Source organism: Gorilla gorilla, chromosome 11, assembly GCF_029281585.2.
Source record: "Gorilla gorilla gorilla isolate KB3781 chromosome 11, NHGRI_mGorGor1-v2.1_pri, whole genome shotgun sequence".
In the NCBI taxonomy this organism is placed as follows: domain Eukaryota; kingdom Metazoa; phylum Chordata; class Mammalia; order Primates; family Hominidae; genus Gorilla; species Gorilla gorilla.
This window is the reverse complement of record NC_073235.2, coordinates 143809767-143829304: the sequence shown is the minus strand read 5'-3', so window position 1 is coordinate 143829304 and position 19538 is coordinate 143809767. Positions and strand designations below refer to the sequence as shown.

The 19538-nt window shown below is 49.3% G+C and overlaps 2 protein-coding genes across 10 annotated transcripts in view; one reads left to right on the top strand and one right to left on the bottom strand.

Moving 5' to 3' along the window:
- PPP1R7 (protein phosphatase 1 regulatory subunit 7) overlaps positions 1-15620 on the bottom strand; it is a 33725-nt gene extending 18105 nt beyond the window's left edge. For 2 of the 7 annotated variants that reach the window (XM_004033476.5, XM_055380004.2), the window contains exons 1-7: positions 14655-14798; positions 11601-11729; positions 7363-7418; positions 6676-6741; positions 5883-6013; positions 4738-4900; positions 2386-2502 (exon numbers count right to left, since the gene is read on the bottom strand). In XM_004033476.5, coding sequence (XP_004033524.1) covers positions 2386-2502; positions 4738-4900; positions 5883-6013; positions 6676-6741; positions 7363-7418; positions 11601-11729; positions 14655-14706 — 714 coding nt within the window. In that variant the 5' untranslated portion in view covers positions 14707-14798. The other 5 variants (XM_019021988.3, XM_055380005.1, XM_004033477.5 and 2 more) reach the window with 5 other exon arrangements.
- A 27-nt stretch (positions 15621-15647) lies between these two features.
- PASK (PAS domain containing serine/threonine kinase) overlaps positions 15648-19538 on the top strand; it is a 50013-nt gene continuing 46122 nt past the window's right edge. Inside the window, exons 1-2 of one of the 3 annotated variants that reach the window (XM_055380000.1) lie at positions 15698-15788; positions 19348-19458. The gene's annotated coding sequence lies outside the window, so the exon portion shown is untranslated. Of the gene's footprint in view, positions 16189-19347; positions 19459-19538 lie in introns of all 3 variants that reach the window. The other 2 variants (XM_055380002.2, XM_055380001.1) reach the window with 2 other exon arrangements.

The window sequence follows — 19538 nt, the reverse complement described above, 5'->3', positions numbered from 1 at the left end:
CTCTACGAAAAAAATACAAAAAAAATTAGCCGGGCGTGGTGGCGGGTGCCTGTAGTCCCAGCTACTTGGGAGGCTGAGGCAGGAGAATGGCGTAAACCTGGGAGGTGGAGCTTGCAGTGAGCCGAGATTGCACCACTGCACTCCAGCCTGGGTGACAGAGCGAGACTCCGTCTCAAAACGAACAAACAAACAAACAAAAAACATGCTAGAATGGGACTCATGTAGAGAGAAAAAGAGGATCAAAATTTTGAGCCTGCTGTACTGAGCTAAAATTCATGCATGGGAATTACACGTTTTTCATATAAAGAATTCATTGTTAGGCCAGGTGCAGTGGCTCTCACCTATAATCCCAGCACTTTGGGAGGCCAAGGCAGGAGGATCACCTGAGGTCAGGAGTTTGAGACCAGCCTGGCCAACATGGTGAAACCTGTCTCTACTAAAAATACAAAAAATTAGCCGGGCGTGGTGGTGCACACCTGTAATCTCAGCTCCTTGGGAGACTGAGGCAGGAGAATCGCTTGAACCCAGAAGCTGAGGTTGCAGTGAGCCGAGATTGCACCCCTGTGCTCCAGCCTGGGCAATAAGGGCGAAACTCCATCTCAAAAAAAAACCAAAAAAAAGAACTCATTGTTAAAAGATACACTTGGTGAAGGTTTACCTGATTTAATAATTTTAAAGTGTAAAAATTACCGAATATTTTAAAGTAAATTAATTATAATTTCTTTCTTTCTTTTTTTGAGATGGACTCTCGCTCTGTCACCCAGGCTGGAGTGCAGTGGCACAACCTTGGCTCACTGCAATGTCCTCCTCCTGGATTCAAGCATTTCTCCTGCCTCATCCTCTTGAGTAGCTGGGATTACAGGCGCCCGCCACCATGCCTGGCTAATTTTTGTATTTTCAGTAGAGATGAGATTTCACCATGTTGGCCAGGCTGGTCTCAAACTCCTGACCTCAAATGAACCGCCTGCCTTGGCCTCCCAAAGGGCTGGGATTACAGGCGTGAGCCACCACGCCTGGCCTAAGAACTTTTTTTTATATTTTTAATTTTTTTAGAGATGGGCTCTCACTATGTTGCCCAGGCTGGTCTTGAACTCCTGGGCTCAAGCGATCTGACCGCCTAGATCTCCCGAAGTGCTGAGGTTACAGGCATGAGCCACTGTACCAGGCCAAGAGCTTTCTTAAAGAAGCCTGACAAACTTCTGCTTCACCAAGGGTTAAGAGTGGTTTCCACATGCCCCTCAGTGTCAGTCGAAGGGATCAGGGATCAACTAACCATAGCGGGCCTCGTCCCGAGAGCTCTCTGTTCCATCACGCTTCAAGGGTGCAATTCTGCTAATTTGCTTCCAACACAAAAGGTAAACAGGAGCCTAGGCACACCCAAGTGCTTACCAACTCCCAAATGCAGAAGTCTAACAGGGTTCATATTCTCTGTGCAATGGAAGGAACTGCTTTTACCACTGAGCCAAACACTTTAGAATTCAGAATAAGCTCCACCTTCTGAAGAGGTCCCCTTTGGCTAAAAACCATCTAGGACTGCTATTGGGGGGGAAGGGGGAGGTGGGTGGGTGGAAAAAGCCAAAAACATGGCACTTAAGAAAGAAATTTTTTGGGAGGCCAAGGCAGGAGGTTCGCTTGAGTCCAGGAGTTCAAGACCACCCTGGGCAACATAGGGAAACCCCTTCTCTACATAAAATACAAAAATTAGCCAGGCATGGTGCTGTGTACCTGCAGTCCCAGCTACTTGGGAGGCTGAGGAGGGAAGATTGCTTGAGCCTAGGAGTGTGAGGCTATAGTGAGCTATGAATGCACTTGTCACTGCACTCCTGCCTGGATGACAGAGTGAGACCTTGTCTCTTAAAAAAAAAAAGAAAGGCCACGAGTGGTGACTCATGCTTGTAAACCCAGCATTTTGGGTGGCCAAGGCAGGCAGATCACTTGAGGTCAAGAGTTCAAGACCAGCCTAGGCAACACAGTGAGACCTCATCTCTTCCATTCCTCACCCCCTCGACAAAATATTAGCTGAAGGTCGTGGTGCATGCCTGTAAGTCCTACCGACTTGGTAGGCTGAGGTGGGAGGCTGGCTTGAGCCCAGGAGTTGGAGGCTGCAGTGCGCTATGACAGCACCACTGCACTGCAGCCTGAGTGACAGATAAAGACCCTGTTTCTAAAAAAGTGAAAAAAATAAATAAAAAATAAAAAAGAGAATCAAGTTTTTGCTTGGCACATGTGTGTATAAAGTCTATGGCATCTAATGTTTCAATTGCTTACTAATAGTGCAACGAAGTGCCAATTGTGAAGGCAGTGAAGGATAAAAACTAAGATTGTGTCCAGCAGCGCTGGCCCTGCCAGGGCTCGCAGGGAAGGGCGGCTCAGGAAGCTCCGTACCTGCATACTGAGGACTGTCAGGTTGGTGAGCGCATCCAGGTTCTGAAGTTTAGTAATTTTGTTTTTCCCCAAAAACAAACTCTCCAGGTTGGTTAAGGTGTCGATATTTTCGATTGCCTGTGGAAAGGACAGAACAGCAATGAGTACTGCAGTTGACGGGCTGCCCCAGGCAGCCAGCAGGTGCCTGGACTGGGGCAGAGCTGTCTGGGCTTCAGCTCTGCGATGTGGGGCTAGTGACGTATCTGCTAAGACTTCCAGTGGAAATCCTACTTGAAGGTAGAATACAATAGTGGCGAGTCCAAGACTGTCTTGAGCTCATTCCCAACCCTCAGATTTCCTGGGGTGCTGAGGAACAGTCTCAGAACCCAAGGACCAGTAGATTCCCAAGTCCCTTCCAGTTCTAAATTTGTGAGCTGACACATTAAAATGTCCTCCTGCCGGGCGTGGAAATCCCAGCACTTTGGGAAGCTGAGGCAGGTGGATCACAAGGTCAGACAGAGACCATCCTGGCTAACACGGTGAAACCCTGTCTTTATTAAAAATACAAAAAAATTAGCTTGGCGTGGCGGCGGGTGCCTGTAGTTCCAGCTACTCCGGAGGCTGAGGCAGGAGAATGGCGTGAACCCAGGAGGCGGAGCTTGCAGTGAGCCGAGATTGTGCCATTGCACTCCAGCCTGGGCAACAGCACGAGACTCCGTTTCAAAAAAAAAAAAAAAAAAAAGTCCTCCCAAGAGCCTCAGTCTCTACAGAAGAGAGGTACGGGGCACTCTGACCTCAAGTCTTTGAAATCCTGGGACCCTCACTTAGGATTCCTGGGGGGCCCTCACACCACAGCACTCTGCCCCTCTTGCCCAGTTTCCATACCCTCCTACATCACTCTTCCTTGCTGTGATCGTGTGCTCCTCTACTCAACCATAAACCTCTAGAGGCAGTGACCACGCTGCCCTGTCTGGTCTCCCCATGGTGACTTGCCTACAGCAGGATGTTTAATGACTGTTTATTGATTTGACTTCAGTTTCCCTCCTCTGTCAGTTCACTCTCTCTCAGAACAAGTCATTCTTTAAATATTTCAGCAGACACAAAATAACCAGATGAGGTGCATGCTAACCAGGTGGGGACTCTAGGAGGGGAGATGGTGTGCTAATCCACACACCACTGCAGGACTTGGCGGGGGCGGGGGCATCCTCACATGCTGTAGCCTGCATTAATTTGTGATGAGCCACTGTTGCCCTAGAAAGTTCCATAGTGAGACACTTGGTAAAATGCGGACATCTGGGCTGCTCTCTAGTTTTAAATGTGCTGCTTTGCTATTTGTGGCCATGAGATCTCTAACAATAACTGTCAAGAGACTCTTGCCAAAACCACCCTCCCTTGGTTTGTATCCTGTCCAAGCTCTCAAGGGCCCAGGACAGACAGAGCATGCTGTAATACTTCCAGAAGCCAAGCAGAGGGGCATTCTGAACATGGGCAGGGACGGATGTGCTCAGACACAGCTGCCAAAGCCACTAAGCCAGGCCGGGGGAGCAAAGGCTCCGTGCCATGACCCTGATTAGGAGTCAGGCATGGGGCTCAAGTGTTCTTCTGGCTGAGAGAAGTCCTCCTTCCTGCTCACGGGAACCCTCCCTCCTCCCTGCCTGGCAGATCCACCTCCAATGTCAGTCCTCCTGGGACGCCCTCCCAAGCTCCCCTCCAGCACGTGACGGTGGTTATGAGTCAGCTGGTGAAGACTTGATCCTGCTTCTGTGGAACAGCAGATCACTTTTCCAAATTCTTTTATTTCCATTCTGTCCCACGTTTTCAAGGCCAAATGGATCCTGGAGAACAGATCTAATCCTGCTGGGGACGGTGTCCAGGAGGATAAAGCTGTCCAGGGAGGAAGGCCCAACTCAGCACTGCCTTTGGGAGTGTCAGCATCAAGAGGTTTTCTAAAGCCCCGGTATGTACATCAGTTCACTCCAAGTGACCACTTTGCTGGGCTTGGGAAACCTTCATCTCGAAGAAGCATGCCAGAGAAGATGACCATGAGGAAGTTCAAGAGCAAGGCATTCAGGTTGGTTGGTTCATCTCAGGCAGAATGTAACTGGGAACGGTGTGATTCACGGTCATGATTTGGATGAAGAGCAACTGAAATCTATGTGCGGAAGAAAGGCTAGACCACTCAGGACTTACTGATACTGACTTCCAGTTAGCATTTTTTCTTAAAAAAAATAGTAATTTCCTTGTTCATGAAAAAAATCACAGCATCGTAAGAAATGCAGACTCACCATGCATTCTACATACACCCACTGAGTCCACACACAACCCACTAGCTGCCTCTCCCTGAATATACTAGTCAGGGCTGTCTGCACCTACCCGGATGCGGTTAGATCCCAGCTCTAGCATCTGTAGTTGATGTAAGTTGCTTAAGTTCTCAATTTTACTGATTTTATTGTTGACCAAGAAGAGTTTTTTCAGTCGTGTCAACTTGTCAACCCCTTCGATGTTTCTCAGCAGATTAAAAGAAATATCTAGAATCCTGAGAACAACCAAAACAGTTTTTTAAAAAAATTTCACGAGCATAGGTTGCACAGAACTCACAATTTAACCACTAAAGGTGGCATCCCCACCAGGGGACGGCAGTCACTACGGGGTGGGAGAGGGTGGGGGGTTCTGACTGTGCCCCTGCTGCCGCCTGGCTCACACTGATGCTGTCATGAGGGATTTGGAGGCTGCCCAGGAGCCCAGAGCAAGCCAGAGGCAGCCTACAGGCTCCTGATGCCCTGGCTCCCAGTATGGTATTTGAGGCAGAAACTATGTTTCATTCACACCTGTGCCCATGACAGGACCTCACACCAGGCTCTGCACACAGAAGGGGCCTGAGAAGTATTGAATTAGAAACAGAAACAAAACAAGCAAAAATGAATGAGCGACAAAGGGCAGAAATCCATGTAAAGTTATAACTAGGACCTGGCTCCTTGTTTTTTAATTTTAATTTTTGTAGACAGGGTCTTGTTATGTTGCCCAGGCTATCTCGAACTTCTAGGCTCAAGTGATCCTCCCAATTTGGCCTCCCAAAGCACTGAGATTACAGGTATGCACCACTGCACCTGGCCTAGGACCTGACTCCTTAAATTAGAAATGTCACTTTTTTTTGTAATTTAAAAAAAGAGTATTCAAAAGGCAAGAGGCGATTCTGGATTAACTTTCCCCTCTACCGATCTCAGTATCATCCCTGAATGGAGGCTTTCCAGAAGTCCCCACTGCAGCCTTCCCACCAAAGATTTACTTTGGAAGTCAGGATTGTCCAGGAAGCCAAAGACATGCATGAAGCCGATGAGGCCTCCTGGAGCCCTGAACATAGCAGGCAGAGACTTGGGATTCAGATGCAGGGCAGGACCCTGTGGCAGAGGCAGCCTCTCAAGGGCTAAGAGCCAGCAGGAGGTTGGCTCTGGAGACTGGACACCCCCCACCCAGTGGCCTTCCCACCATGCTGTTCTCCTGTGGGTCTCATGACTCACTCCAGCTCTGTTAGCGCCTCCAGATTCTCAATCTTCTTGATCTGGTTGTCGTAAAGATCCAGCTCTCGAAGACTCTGTAGCTCCTCCAGATTCTCAATGCATTTAATTAAATTTTGGCGGAGGCAGAGAGTCTGGGGGATGGGAAAAGGGACAATTGACACAGGCAAGGGGGAGGCCACGAGAAGGCCTCAGCTGATACTGGAGGACACAAGACAGGCCTTTCTGGTAGAAGGACATGTCTTCATTCTCCTGCTGTTTCCTAGAAAGGTGCTGACCTTTGAGAGGCAGGTGGGCAAGGGCACTAAGCTATAATTCCTCAACACACCTGAGGATGGGCAGGAACCCAAAGGGAGGCAGGAGGCAGGCCCCCCACCAAGCAGGCCAGTTGGGGAGGGAGGCGTTGGCCTGGGGTATGGGTGTCTGCCACTTCCTGGCAGAACATAAGAACCTTTGGTGGGCTCAATTTTGACAAATTCCAATGAGATGCGCGGAGGACTGTAAAAGTCAGCGAGTGCCTAATTGAACACAGGCGCAGAACTGAGGCAGGCCAGAGTCACAGGTCACTGGCTGCCTGGGCTCAGGAGAGCCAGCCCCAGGGCTGTGCCTTAAGTCCCTCGACTGCTGTCTCACACCTGCTGTGCTCCCAGTAAAGAAAGGCCTGCTACAAGGTGGAGGCAGCCACGCCTCCCACAGGCTGGGACAAGGACCACAACTCAGGACTGATTGCTTGATTCTGGACTTATCCACATCCTATGGGTGAGCGTCATAGTCCCCTCATGAGAGTCCCTCTCACCTTCACTTTCTTCAGTACCTCAAATCCTTCAATCTTCCCTATGCGATAGTGATTCAAATCAACATCCTGAAACAAAGCAGAAATCTATACTCAGCTATAGCAAAGTGGCTGGAGACCTGTGTCGTCCTAGAAGAGGCGGCCTGGGAGTGGGCAGCAGTGGGGGAGGCAGTGCCAGGTGGGTCTGCAGCAGACAGATGTCAGTGACAAGGTGTGCTGCGGGGGCTCTTTGGCTTAGTGATGACTAAGTTTTATGTAAAACTGGCCCTTAAAATGATTGGTACATGACATCTTTTTCTCGTTCCTTAGATCCTGTATGCACAAAACATAAGCTCAGGTTCTGAGGATATGCACCCCAGCCCATCACCATCAGAGACACGCTGCGGGCTCAGGAGGCCCAGTGGCCAGTCATACACAGCCTGGGGCCATTGGGACCCTCATGTATAATGTAATCACCAGACCCAGACAATGTATGAGTCAAAGGCATCTCATCTGCCACACAATCCTCAAGGGTCGAATAGACATGGGGATAACAATCACTGGTAAGAAAAACATGAACACGGGACTCTGACTCAACCAAGGGAGGCTCAGGCCACCTCTCTAGGGAAATAACTTACTAATCTCATACAAGATAACCTGACAGGGTGGTCCATCACCACGCCCAAGGCTGGGCTGAGCAGGCGGCATTACCTCTGCATCTCTGTCCAGGTTGATGGTTTCCATGTCCACAGGCAGCTCATGTTCTTCTGAAAAAATAAGAAAAAGAGATTTGTTCAGAACCCCATTAACAGGAGGCACTGGTGAAGAGCTGCTTCTGGCTGAGGTCTGGGGCTGTTTGGTGCCCAGAGCCAGCTCAAACCCCGAGGAGGAACCAATGGGAAGGTTTGCTGAGGACCTGGAGAATGTGGCAGGGTTAGACCCTGCTCCAACAATAGTGATGTTTTAAGCATTCTGAATTTCCTGAATTCAGATATTGGCAAAGGTCACCAAACATCCATCTGTGCCTTTGAACTTCCTGAGAAAGGAAATGTGTTTTGAACCTGTTAGTGGGAAGGAGGGGAGGAAGTAGCTGAGTGCAGGTGAGCAGGGTAGCACTATTGCCTTTCCGTGACTCCCAGAGCTGCAGAACTGGCAGCAGCCTGCCTCCCATGTAGCTTTTCTCTTTTTGTTTGTGGCAATAAACCAGGCCATTAGAATCTAGACCATGCTGGGCACATCAGATGCTCTAGGATGGGCCTTTTATTGCTTTGGAAGGTGGTCCAGCATCTACAAACACTTCCCTCTGCAAAGAGCAAAACAAAACAAAACATAGTTCAACAGATAGGATCACAGAGGCTCACTGAATAATTTAAACACACTTCTCAGTGGGGAGACTGGTGAACTCACTCCAGCAGAGAAGCCCATTGGATTTCACGAGGACTCTCCACCCCGGAGCCGGCATCCTCTGTGCGGAGGAGGGAGAGAGCTGCTCTCCCTGCTGAGGCGACAGCTTCCCTGTTAAGCACTTCCTCATTTCATTTCATTGGAACCTACTTCAGCATATGTGCTGAAAAGGACTAAGACACACACAGATGCACACACACACGCATGCACAAAGACACACAGGCACGTATGCATACTACACAGACACACGCATGCACAACAGTGGTATACACAGACTCATGCAGACACACAAACATGCACTCACCCCTCAAAACACTTAAAAAAATTAACAGTAATTCCTCAATATCACCAAAGATTGTCAGTGTTTGTATTTCCTCAACTGTCTTAACATTTCTTTCCTTAGTTTACTTGCATTATGATCCAAATAAGGCTGTATATTGTGACTAGATGGTATTTCTCTTTTAAAAAACTTTTTTAAATTAATTTTTTTTTTAAGAGACAGGGTCTCACTCTGCTGTTCAGGCTGGAGTATAGTGGTGTGATCATAGCTCACTGCAGCCTTGAACTTGTGGGCTCAAGCAATCCTTGTCTTAGGCTCTCAGGAAGCTGAGACTACGGGTGTGTGCTACCATGCCTGGCTAATTTTTTAAAACCATGTTTTGTACAATCAGGGTCTCGCTATGTTGCCCAGGCTGGTCTGGAACTCCTAGCCTCAAGTGATCCTCCCACCTTGGCCTCCCAAAGTGCCAGGATTATAGGCACGAGCCACTGCACCCAGCCCAGCATTTTTCTTAAATTTCTTTTTTCCCCTTGCAGTTTTCTGTTGTAGGAAAACAAGCTGTTTGTCTTGTAATGCTTCTCCCAGTCTGGAGTCTGTGAATTATATGCATAGGATGTTCTTTCTCCTGCAAACAGATTGTCACTGTCACTACCTTACAGGGCTGTCAGTGCTGTTACTGTGGCTCTTCCTAGAGCAAACGTGCACTTGCTTCTGCAGGGGAGTGAGCTCACACAGCCCTGGACCCCATGCCAAGGGCTGGCTCCTCCTCTCACCTGGAGGCCTCTGAGAGGAGCACCTGACATCAGACCAGCTTAACAAAGTCATGATCCCACATGGTTGCATTCACTTCACTGTTTTCCACTATGCCTTTTCTATAACCATCAACTGTGGTTAGTTAAAAAAAAAAGTTTACTATAGTTTATCCACAACTGTAAAGGATACCAACCTAAGAATTAAATAAAAGGAACTGGGCAAAACCAAGAGATAGATAACAAATCACCTCAAAAGACAGTGTCAAGTCACCGTTCATAAACTCAGGAAGTTGCACTGGAAGAGGTGCTACAATTAAGGCAGGGCGCCCAGGTCATGTAGTCCAAACCAGGACCCTTTGAGAGCAGAAGGGCACAGTTATGCTGGGCCAGCAGGCAGAAACGGGCTGTGCCAGGCTCCTCAGGACACACGGTCGCATGGCTTTAAGGGGTCTTGTTTGTAATACAGCCAGCATGGCTGGCCGCTCACCACTCAAAATGTCAGCTAACCTCTGAAACAAGGTTTCCAGCCTAGAATGCCCTTCTGAGTGTATTATATATTCATCATATTTTAAACATAATTTAAGGAAAATAGGTAGAAGATAACAGTTGACATGATTAAATTTGTTTTAATTGAATTTAAGACTTAAATAAATACAGGTAGGAGCAAGTCTTGGCTCCTCTAAGGGCTAGAAATGCATATTCCCAGAAAATTCATAATCAGCTAATCATCTCGAAGAAAAAACTTGGATTTTTCCAGGCCAGGCCAGCTGGTCTGTCTTGTAGCCGTGTGCCCTTGGACAAGCTGCAGAGAGTCTCATTTTCCTCACCTATAACACATTACCACACTGGTGTACTTACAGAACATGATGACAACATCATTAGCCTGTGCTAGTGAGCCAGGGAAAGAAAGCACACAAGGCTTGCTCTGCCAACTCTCAAGTCCTCCATAAACACCCAATGTCTCAGCAGCACCCATCTGAGGATAGCGGGGGCTCCTACCGCTCCACTGTTGGTGACTAAGTCAGGCGATGACGGAAGCTTCCATCTATCACTCCCATGCACTTTATTCCACCCACATCACTTCCAGAACATCAGCCTCAAAGTTCCAAAGTGAATGTGACTGGTACTTTTGTGGTAATCTCCTTGTGACTTAAAAGTAGGTTGCCATAGTTACCAATCATCTTTGCTGGCACAGAGAGCACAATGTTATTTGAAAAATTAGGTTTGTTTCTTCATAAATTTATTTTCATAAGGGATGCATGATTATTCATACACTGTATACAAATCTAGAAAACACAAAATGTATAGATCCTTCTTAAACCTGCTGTTTGGACAGACTCAGCCCGTTTGATGTGTTTTCTTTCTTTAGCAGGTAAAAGTACATACATGCATGCATACTGTTCAGAAACTTTTTTTTTTCTTTTGAGATGGAGTCTCATTCTGACCCCGGCTGGAGTGCAGTGGTGTGATCTCAGCTTACTGCAACCTCTGCCTCCCTGGTTCAAGCGATTCTCCTGCCTCAGCCTCCCGAGTAGCTGGGACTACAGGCGCACACCACCATGCCTGGCTAATTTTTCTTTTTTTTTTTTTTTTTTTTTTTGTATTTTTAGTAGAGACAGGGTTTCACCATGTTGGCCAGGCTGGTCTCAAACTCCTGACCTCAAGTGATCCACCCGCCTTGGCCTTCCAAAGTGCTAGGATTACAGGCGTAAGCCATTACGCCCGGCCACATCTAGGCACTTTAGAAGTCAATCCTCAGGCCTATAAAAATGGTAAGGCAAGACTCAGAAATAATTTCTCTCAGAGATTAAAGGTTTCTATTGCTATGGTAGGACATAGAAACATAGCAGTCAGCCATAACATTTATTTCGAATCTCATTTCCTAAACATATGGTTAATATAACAATATTGCGGTTCTTTTCTTTTTCCTTTTTTTTTTTTGAGGAGTATCCCTCTGTCACCTAGGCTGGAGTGCAGTGGTGTGTTCTCGGCTCACTGCAACCTCCACCTCCTGGGTTCAAGCGGTTCTCCTGCCTCAGCCTCCTGAGTAACTGGGATTACAGGCACACGCTGCCACGCCCAGCTAATTTTTGTATTTTTTGTAGAGACAGGGTTTCACCATGTTGGCCAGGATGGGCTTGATCTCCTGACCTCGTGATCCACCCGCCTTGGCCTTCCAAAGTGCTGGGATTACAGGCATGAGCCACTGCATCTGGCCAACAATGTCATGGTTCTGTCTCAGACGGCATACTAGTACCAATATGTGTGCTAGGATTTGCCTTCAGTGGAATTGGAAAAAACCACATCCTTTTTGCAAACGCCATCAATGAGTCAGCCTGCTGAGGGAGCACCTCAAAGAGCATATCCACCTGCCCTGGGCCACTGAGGGCCCCTAAGGAGCACGGCAGTCCTTCTCCAGACCAACACAGCACCCACACCCAGGGCCAGACCATGTGCAGCACAGCCCACATCCCCCAACCAGCAGATGTCCCCAAGGGAGCCGGGCCTGGTACCTTCTGGGTCCTCCTCCCCCCGCTCCTCCCCATCCTTCAGGCTCTGTTCACTGAGGTCGGCCACGATGCCGCTGCTGTGTTTCTTCCCTTCTTCATCGCCGGATTCTTCAGACTCGACCCGCCTGTCAACTGAACCCACACATGTCAATGAGAATTCACATCCACTTTATGCGACTTTGAGGAACATATAATAAACACCCGGTTGTAAGTCAAAAGGATTTCATTTAAACATGTTTGTTGAATCCAGTTCAACGAACATTTGAGTGTCTCCCATGTCCCAGCACCATTTGAGGCATATGGCCGCGGGGAGAATGGGGAGCAGAGTGTGGAGCCCACATGGATACTTAGGTGAGGAACACACTACTTCTGCCCTCAAGGAGCTTGTGAAGAATTGCCCAGTGTTCTGAAAGCCTTGGATCACCTGTGATTAAATCCACTAATGGAACCCGGTAGTGAAGCACCTCCTGAGTGCCTTTCACTTTTGGGCTGGGTGATCACCACTGTGACCCTTCTGCCACATACCTCCATCCACGCTCTACTATTCATCTGGCTAAGAAAACCAGCCAAGTTCACAGGCCCACGTTCTGAAAGAAATCAAGACTAACTCAAATCAGACTGTGGGCAGGGAGGATCACTAAGGAAAAGGAGAATACAGCCAATAGTGCTGACCGCCCACAGAAAGCTCACTGGTGTGAAATGAGCTTTCACACTGGACACTGGACAGAGTGTTAGCAACTTAAGGCTTTTAAAGGTTCATAAATATTTTTTGAATTAAAGAATAAGGCAATTCAATGTGTCAGGTAAAAATTCTTTGGTAAGGTTGTCAAATCATTTTTTTTTTTATAACTTTACTCATGACCTCTTTTGGAAGTCTGTCTGGAAAACATGAGGCACTAACACATTACTTGGAATTATCAACCATACTGAAAATACTCTTCCCTGACTATGGTTTATCTACAAAGAGATGTGCTCTTTGAGGGAAAAAGTTCAATCTCATCTTTGTACTTCCCGCTTAGCCTAGCAAAGTAAAACCCAAGAAAGGATTGCTGTAGAAAACAAGTCCTTATAAAACCCACCTCCAAACCCTCCAAATCCATCTCTTCCTCCCTACCCCCGCAATGACGGTGGCTCACTTATTAGCTGCAGCCTGGGCTCCTGCCCTGCCTCCTAACTCGTCTCTGTGACTTGTCTTGCCCTGCTTAACCTATTCTCCCCTGCCAGAGAGTCTGATCTAATTCTAAAATCCAAATCTGATCTTTTGAGTCCAAAAGTATTTCTGGAATGCTCTTCCTGAGTTTGCATCTTGCTGCTAGAGATGCAGCTTTGGCAAATCGTTTCCATTTGAAAGCCTCAATCTCCTGGTCTGTGGAAGGGAGCTAGTATAGAACCTATGCCTCAGCAAGTTGCTGTCACGGTTAAATTAGAAAAGGCACAAGAGCAGTTAGCACGTGCATGACATGCAGTAGATATATAACAAATTAGTCACCACCAGGCACAGGTCACTTGGTGGTCCAGGCTCAGGGAGAGAAAGTTCTACTGCATGACAATCTGGCACAAAAACCCCAGTAAGAGGAGGAGTGGTGTGAGGTTAGCAAAGGCTTAGCTAACGAAGGTTGGCCAAAGTGAAGCCTGAGGGCAGCAGAGAGGGTCTGGAACATGGGACAGTGGATCTGCATGTAAGAAAATGACTTTGGTGTACTGGGGATGATGGGCTGGTGAACAGGGACAATCAATCTAGCCTAGAGATGATGAAGGTCTGAGTTAAGGTACTGGCAATGGGAATGGAGGACGTATCGGAGATTTGGAGATACTTTCAAAAGTAAAAGTCAGAGCTCCTTGACTAATAGGACATGGGTGGGAGTGGGACAGTGAGAAAAGCCGGGCTTTTATATGTGTCATTTACCAAGACATGGAAACAGCTGAAGAGGGAGTGGGAGGATATGAAGAGGCACTTCTTAAAAAGACTCAAAGGGTATGAAGTCCAAGACCCTTAACACTACCGCCCCCATCCCCACCACATACGATTTGGTCAAACTCTCCTCCACACCTTGTGACCGCAGTTTTCTCCGTCTTGAGTGATTCTTGCTCTTTTCCCTCACCCTATCCCCAACCTCGTCGCCTTCGAGTTATTCTTCAGGCTCCAGCTCAGAGCTCGCCCTGCTTCTGCAGCTGTCACCACTCCCTAACATGTCAGGCCTTCCTGCTGCACCCGCCCTCCTTCCCCAGCTCCACATTCCTCTTCCCTACCCCTTTCACATAAGGCAGTGACTGCTCTTCTGGGAGGTCTGTACCCCTCACCAAACCATGGGACCCAAAAGTACTTAAGGTGATGACACAACTGATTCCCCAGTTGCTAAGTGGGTGTGTGCACGCATGTTTACACACATACTGTACGTGCACGTATACGACTGTACCTACAGATACGCAGAAAATTATAGATAAATACATGTGTACGTATAACATATACATATATGCATGTGGTTTTTTTTTTTCCAACAAAGTGAATGAGGAGGAAGAAAGTTGAATTCAGACTTTTTGGAACTATGACAGCTTTGAAAACAGGTATCACCTTGTGTAACTCAATCTTCTGGTTCCTTGTTACCCCTTCCCAACAGTCCATTCGATTTCAAGAGAAGACCCTTCTCCACCCTCACCACGTGAACCAAGGAGCAGACTCTGGTAGATCCCAGCGCCTCAGTTTCCTCGTCAGCTGACCGAGGAGGCTCCCCCGCCCGTCAATCTCAGAGGCTCGGGGCGAGGCTCCAACTGGACTGAATGGAGCCACCGCGTCCCATTCAGCCCCACCCCCGGCTGGCCTCGCGCCGCCGCTCTCCCCCTAGCTCTGGGTCCTTCCCGGCCGCTGCCGCCCCCGGGCCGGGGCTCCCCCGAGGTCCAGCACCTCCCCCGCTCCCCCGGGTCCGGCTGTCAGCTGTCAGGGGGCCGCGCGGCGGCCAGAGGCAGGACGTGGAGTTTCTCTCAGGCACGGAGCAGTTCCAGCCCGCAGCTCCCCCCGCCCGCTGGGCCCTTGGGCCGCCGCCCGCAGGGGCCGCTCACCCTCCATCATCTCCTGCGACTGTTGCTGCCCCGCGCCGCGTTCCGCCGCCATGTTGGCTGCTCTTCCCCTTTCCGGAATCTGTCGCCTCAGACCCCTCAGCCAATCAGGGCTCCCGCCTCAGAGCCGGCCCTGCCAATGGGATTCCGGCGCGGCGACTTCAGCCGCGCCGCGCCTGCGTGGGCCCAGCGCCTCATGGGAGTTGTAGTTCCGTCATGAGGCCGCGCGCCGCGCCTCCCCCAGGGCAGGTAATTTCAGGCAGCGGAGCCGGAACAGTCTGGAGGCGAGAAGCTGGGAAGGAAAGCAGAGGGAGTCGAAGCGGGACGCACAGAGCCGTAGCTGCAGGCAGACGGAGTGGACGTCTAGGCAGAGTGGAGAGACGCCCTGGGCTCGAGAGTTGACTTATGTCACTGTCTCGACCTCGGAGGCGTGGAGGGGCCGCGGGCCAGGCGGATCTTTCCGTGGCTGCAAGGTGCGGGCCAGTCCTACGTGCATCCCTGACCTCTGCGAGCCTCGCTGGCTGCGTCTGTACAATGGGCCGAACGGCAAGAGCAACAACATTCTCCCGGCGTCCCCGCGCGGATTTTACCCATGCGAAATGCCGCCTTCTCTTGACGCTCAGAGCAGGCAGGCAGGTGCGGGGCACTTGCGCTGGTGGGGCCGCTAGCCAGCTGGCTGGCTCCGGGGCGCCAGCCGGGCTCCCCTTGCAAGCCGTTCCCAGCCCAGTGCGGACGCTGCAGCCTTCGTCTACCCTGCGGAGCCACCCGGCCCATGAACGAGCCGCCCCGCGTCCTCCGCCTTCAGAAAGAGGCCTCCAAGAGGCGAGCTCTGCGCTACTCACCCATTTTGATCGCGAGTCGGGAGGAAACCGCATCTGCCCGGCCCAGGGGCGGAGGCGCCCATTATTCCTTTGGCTCCTCCGAAGCGCCGTAGGGGTGTTTGGTGCGTCCCTAGCAACCGTTAGCGCGGGCTTCTGGACGCTGGCTAGCCTAGTCCCGCCCATACGCGCAAGTGGTTGGTCCGTGGAGCTTGTCAATCGGTGCGAGTCGCTGTGCGATTGGTCGGTGGGATAAAAGCGCGGAGGCGCTCCTTTCCGTGGTGTGTAGCCGGCTTGGCGTGACCCTCGCCTGATCCAGGTGAGATACCTCCGCTCGGGAGAGCGGGCCGGGCTCCGCAATCTCCCCAGGGCCGCTGTGGGGCCTGCGCGGCTCCGCGCCCCTGGCCCAGGAGGATCCGCCGCCCGACTCTTAGACCAGCCCGACCCCGGGTCTCCCGCCCCTGCGCCCTTCGCCCTTCGCGCACCGCCGAGCCCGCGTCCTTTCCGTGCCCAGATCGCGGCGGGGTTGCGGCCGTTGGCCCTGGGCCCCGCGCCCCCAGCGTCTTCGGGGTGCCCTTCAGTGTAGCCTGCCCGGCGGGCGCCGAGGCCCCGCGCCTCGGGTCGCCTCGGGACCCTGCGCTCTCTTCACCGCAGCCCGCCCTGCGGGGCGAGCTCCAGGAGAACCAGCCCGGATCCCGCCAGCCTGCCGCTCTCGGCGTGTGGGTCCCTGCGGGCTCAGCCGGGGCCGCGGGGTGGGGGGCGCGCGCCGCCCGCGCTCGTGGCTACAGCAAAGACCTGGACTTGAGCCTTAATCTTTTCACTAATTTTTCTTTCCCAGAGTACGGCAGGGGCCTGCGCTGCCGTCTTGAGGCCTTTCACGTCCTTACCTTCCGCATCTCAGTACCATTCGATGTCCATTTTTCTCTTAGGGGTTCCCTCTCTTCATCTTTCTGCTGCTACCTTAATTTAAGACTTTATAATTTCTTGCCTGGATTACTGTAGCCTTTCTCCTGCTTTCCAGCCTTGCACCGACATGGTCCCTGGAGTAATCTTTGTAAAATGCATATCTGGCCATGTTACTCCTAAGCATTGAATCCTTAAAAGTTCATTTTGGGGATAAAATTAAGACTTTGGGCAGGCATAGGAGGCTCTGGGCTCATGCTTGGCCCTTCCAGGCCCACGTCCACCTACTCTTCTGGGTACTGAACTCCTCTCTGGGAGGCTTTGCCTCTGAAAGACTTCTTCACTCTGCTTGGAAGGGCCCGGCTCTGCAGGTGCCTCCTCCAGGACTGACATCCTTGCTGTGTTCTACTGCACTGTTCACGTTGTTGGCCTCATCCTGAAACTGGTTCTCCTTTTTGTTGTACAGCTGTGCTGACAGCAATGGGAGCTGTTTGCTTCTTAGCTTATATTCTGGTGGGAGGGGGACAGTTGCTTCTAGAAGTTCGCCGAGATGCTCCCTGCAAAGTTGTCCTTGCTTCTGTTTGGTCTGAGGTGGGGTCACTTGTGTCTTCTGGAATCAAAACTAGCAATGGGAATATGGTTACTCGGTGGCACCATTAGGTGCTGTCTGCTGGGTTTGGGTTCCCGTGTCTGCAGCTCACAGTGGATACAAAGGACAATTTTAAAAATTTGGGCCTGGACGTGCAGGTATTTCTGGTTAACGTCTGAGTCAAAATTTAGTGATCTAAGGTCATGTGAAGCCAGGCTCTGTTCTTTCTTGAGGCCAGGCTGTGGCTGTGGAGTGCACGGGAGGCTCCAGGGGCCTATGCTGTTCAGTGACAAACTGGCCCACGTGGACCTCAGACGCCCAGGAGGCACAGCGGGAAGAAGGATGCATCCTTCCTGCTGTCCTCCCCGCTCCCGCAGAGGGTCCCATCAGTTTCCCTCCTGGATAGGCTTGTAACTCTCAGTAACCTAATTAAACTTCCACAACTTTAGTTGGTATTGATTTACTTTCTCCCATGAAGGACAAAAAATTGCATGCCCTTACCCTCCCTTTGCTTTTTTTCCCCCTTTCCATCTCATGTTAGTTACTTTTACAAAGAAACTTCTGTAACATTTACAATATATTCTGAATAGTTATATTACTTTTTTATTATTTTATTTTTTGAGACAGGGTCTTGCTCTGTGGCCCAGGCTGGAGTGCAGTGGTGCTGTGTCCTCTCACTGCAGCCTCCGCCTCCTGGGCTGAAGCGATTCTCCCACCTCAACCTCCCAAGCAGCTGGGACTACCAGCATGTGCCACCACACCTGGCTAATTTTTAATTTTTTTTTTTTTTTTGTAGAGTTGGGGTCTCCCTATGTTGCCCAGGCTGATCTCGAACTCCTGGGCTCAAGTAATCTGCCTGGCCTCCCAAAGTACTGGGTATATGACTTTTTAAAATAGTTTTGTAACATTAACATTGCAGTCTGAAGAGTTATATTTGTAGGAATTACAGTTTCTAACTGTATTCTGAAGAGTTATATTACTTTTTTAAGAAAGTAAGGTTTTACAACATTTACAATGTATTCTGAAGCTATAATTAAGTGTCCTGAGCTTTGTCTATAGGTTGGTTCTAAAAGTAGAAAAAACTGCCTCACACTATAATCATGTCATTGTTATTTATTATGGCAATAATTAGTGCACTTGGATGCTTGGAGAAGGAGATGTAAACCTGTGACTAAAGGTCCCATTCATTGTTGCTGCTTGTAGGAAAGCTGCACACTCGAACCCCAAACCCTATATGTAATAGCTTCCTACACGTCTGCAGGTTTGCAGAGCCTTTGCCTTCTAGGGTCCTAGGCTGGGTTTGTGTGTGAATGTCTCCGAATTTTTTGGCCGTATCAGTTTATTCATACAAAAGAATAGAGGCAGTGTTAGTCATGAATTGTACCAGCAGAGTGGATGCATTTGAACCCATCACCCAAATTAGGAAATCAGGGGACCTGTGCCCTTGTGCCTCTTCCCCACTCTTGCACCTGCCTGACCCAGAGGGAACCACCTGCCTGAAATTTAGGTTTACCAGTCTCTTATTTAAGAAGTAGTTTAATTACATAGGTGTGTTTCCCTGAACTACTTATTTAGATTATTTCATGACAAAGGAATCCTCCTGCTGATTGTCTTCCGTAACTTGATTTTTTCCACTCGTATATGGCTAAGATTCACCCTTGTGTGTAGTTCATTTGTTTTCACTGCTGTAATTAGTGGTATGAATATACCAGAATTTAAAATCTATGTTCTTGTTGAAGAGTGTTTGGGTTTCATTTCCTTTTTTCCTCCCTCTCTCCCACACTCCCTCCCTTTCTTCCCTCCCTTTTTTCTGCCTGTCTCTTTGCCATTGAGAACCATACTGTCCCGAACATTCTGGTGTCTTCTTATCTGTTTGCAAGAATTTCTCTGAAATATAAATCTAAGTGAAAAGTGCTGTATCCATATAGACAAATGTTTCACTTGAATTGTTTTCTAAAGAGATTATATTAATGTATTAAGAGTTCCTGTTGATCCAAATCCTTTTTGACGTTGGGTATTACTAGATTCTTCATTTCTGCTGACTTAGTAGGTATAACATTATCATGATTAGGATTTCCTCTCCTGTAAAACGCTTGTTCCTATTTCTTGACATTTTTTATTGGGCCATGTGTCTTTTAAAAATGTTTAAATTTTAAATAGTTGATCTTTTAAAGCTATTCTGGATATTAATTTTCTGTTGGTTATGTATGTGGCAAATATCTTCTCCCAAATTGTGGCTTGTTCTTTCATTTTCTTTATGGTATTCTTTGTGAAGCTGTGTTCTCATTTTTTTTTTTCTTTTTTTTGTGGGGGACGGAGTCTCGCTGTGTTGCCAGGCTGGAGTGCAGTGGCATGATCTCAGCTCATTGCAACTTCCACCTCCCAGGTTGTGTCGCCAGGCTGGAGTGCAGTGGTGTCATCTTGGCTCATTACAACCTCCACCTCCCAGGTTCAAGCGATTCTCCTGCCTCTGCCTCCAGAGTAGCTGGGACTACAGGTACGTGCCACCATGCTCAGCTAATTTTTGTTTTTTTAGTAGAGATGGGGTTTCACCACATTGGTCAGGATGGTCTTGAT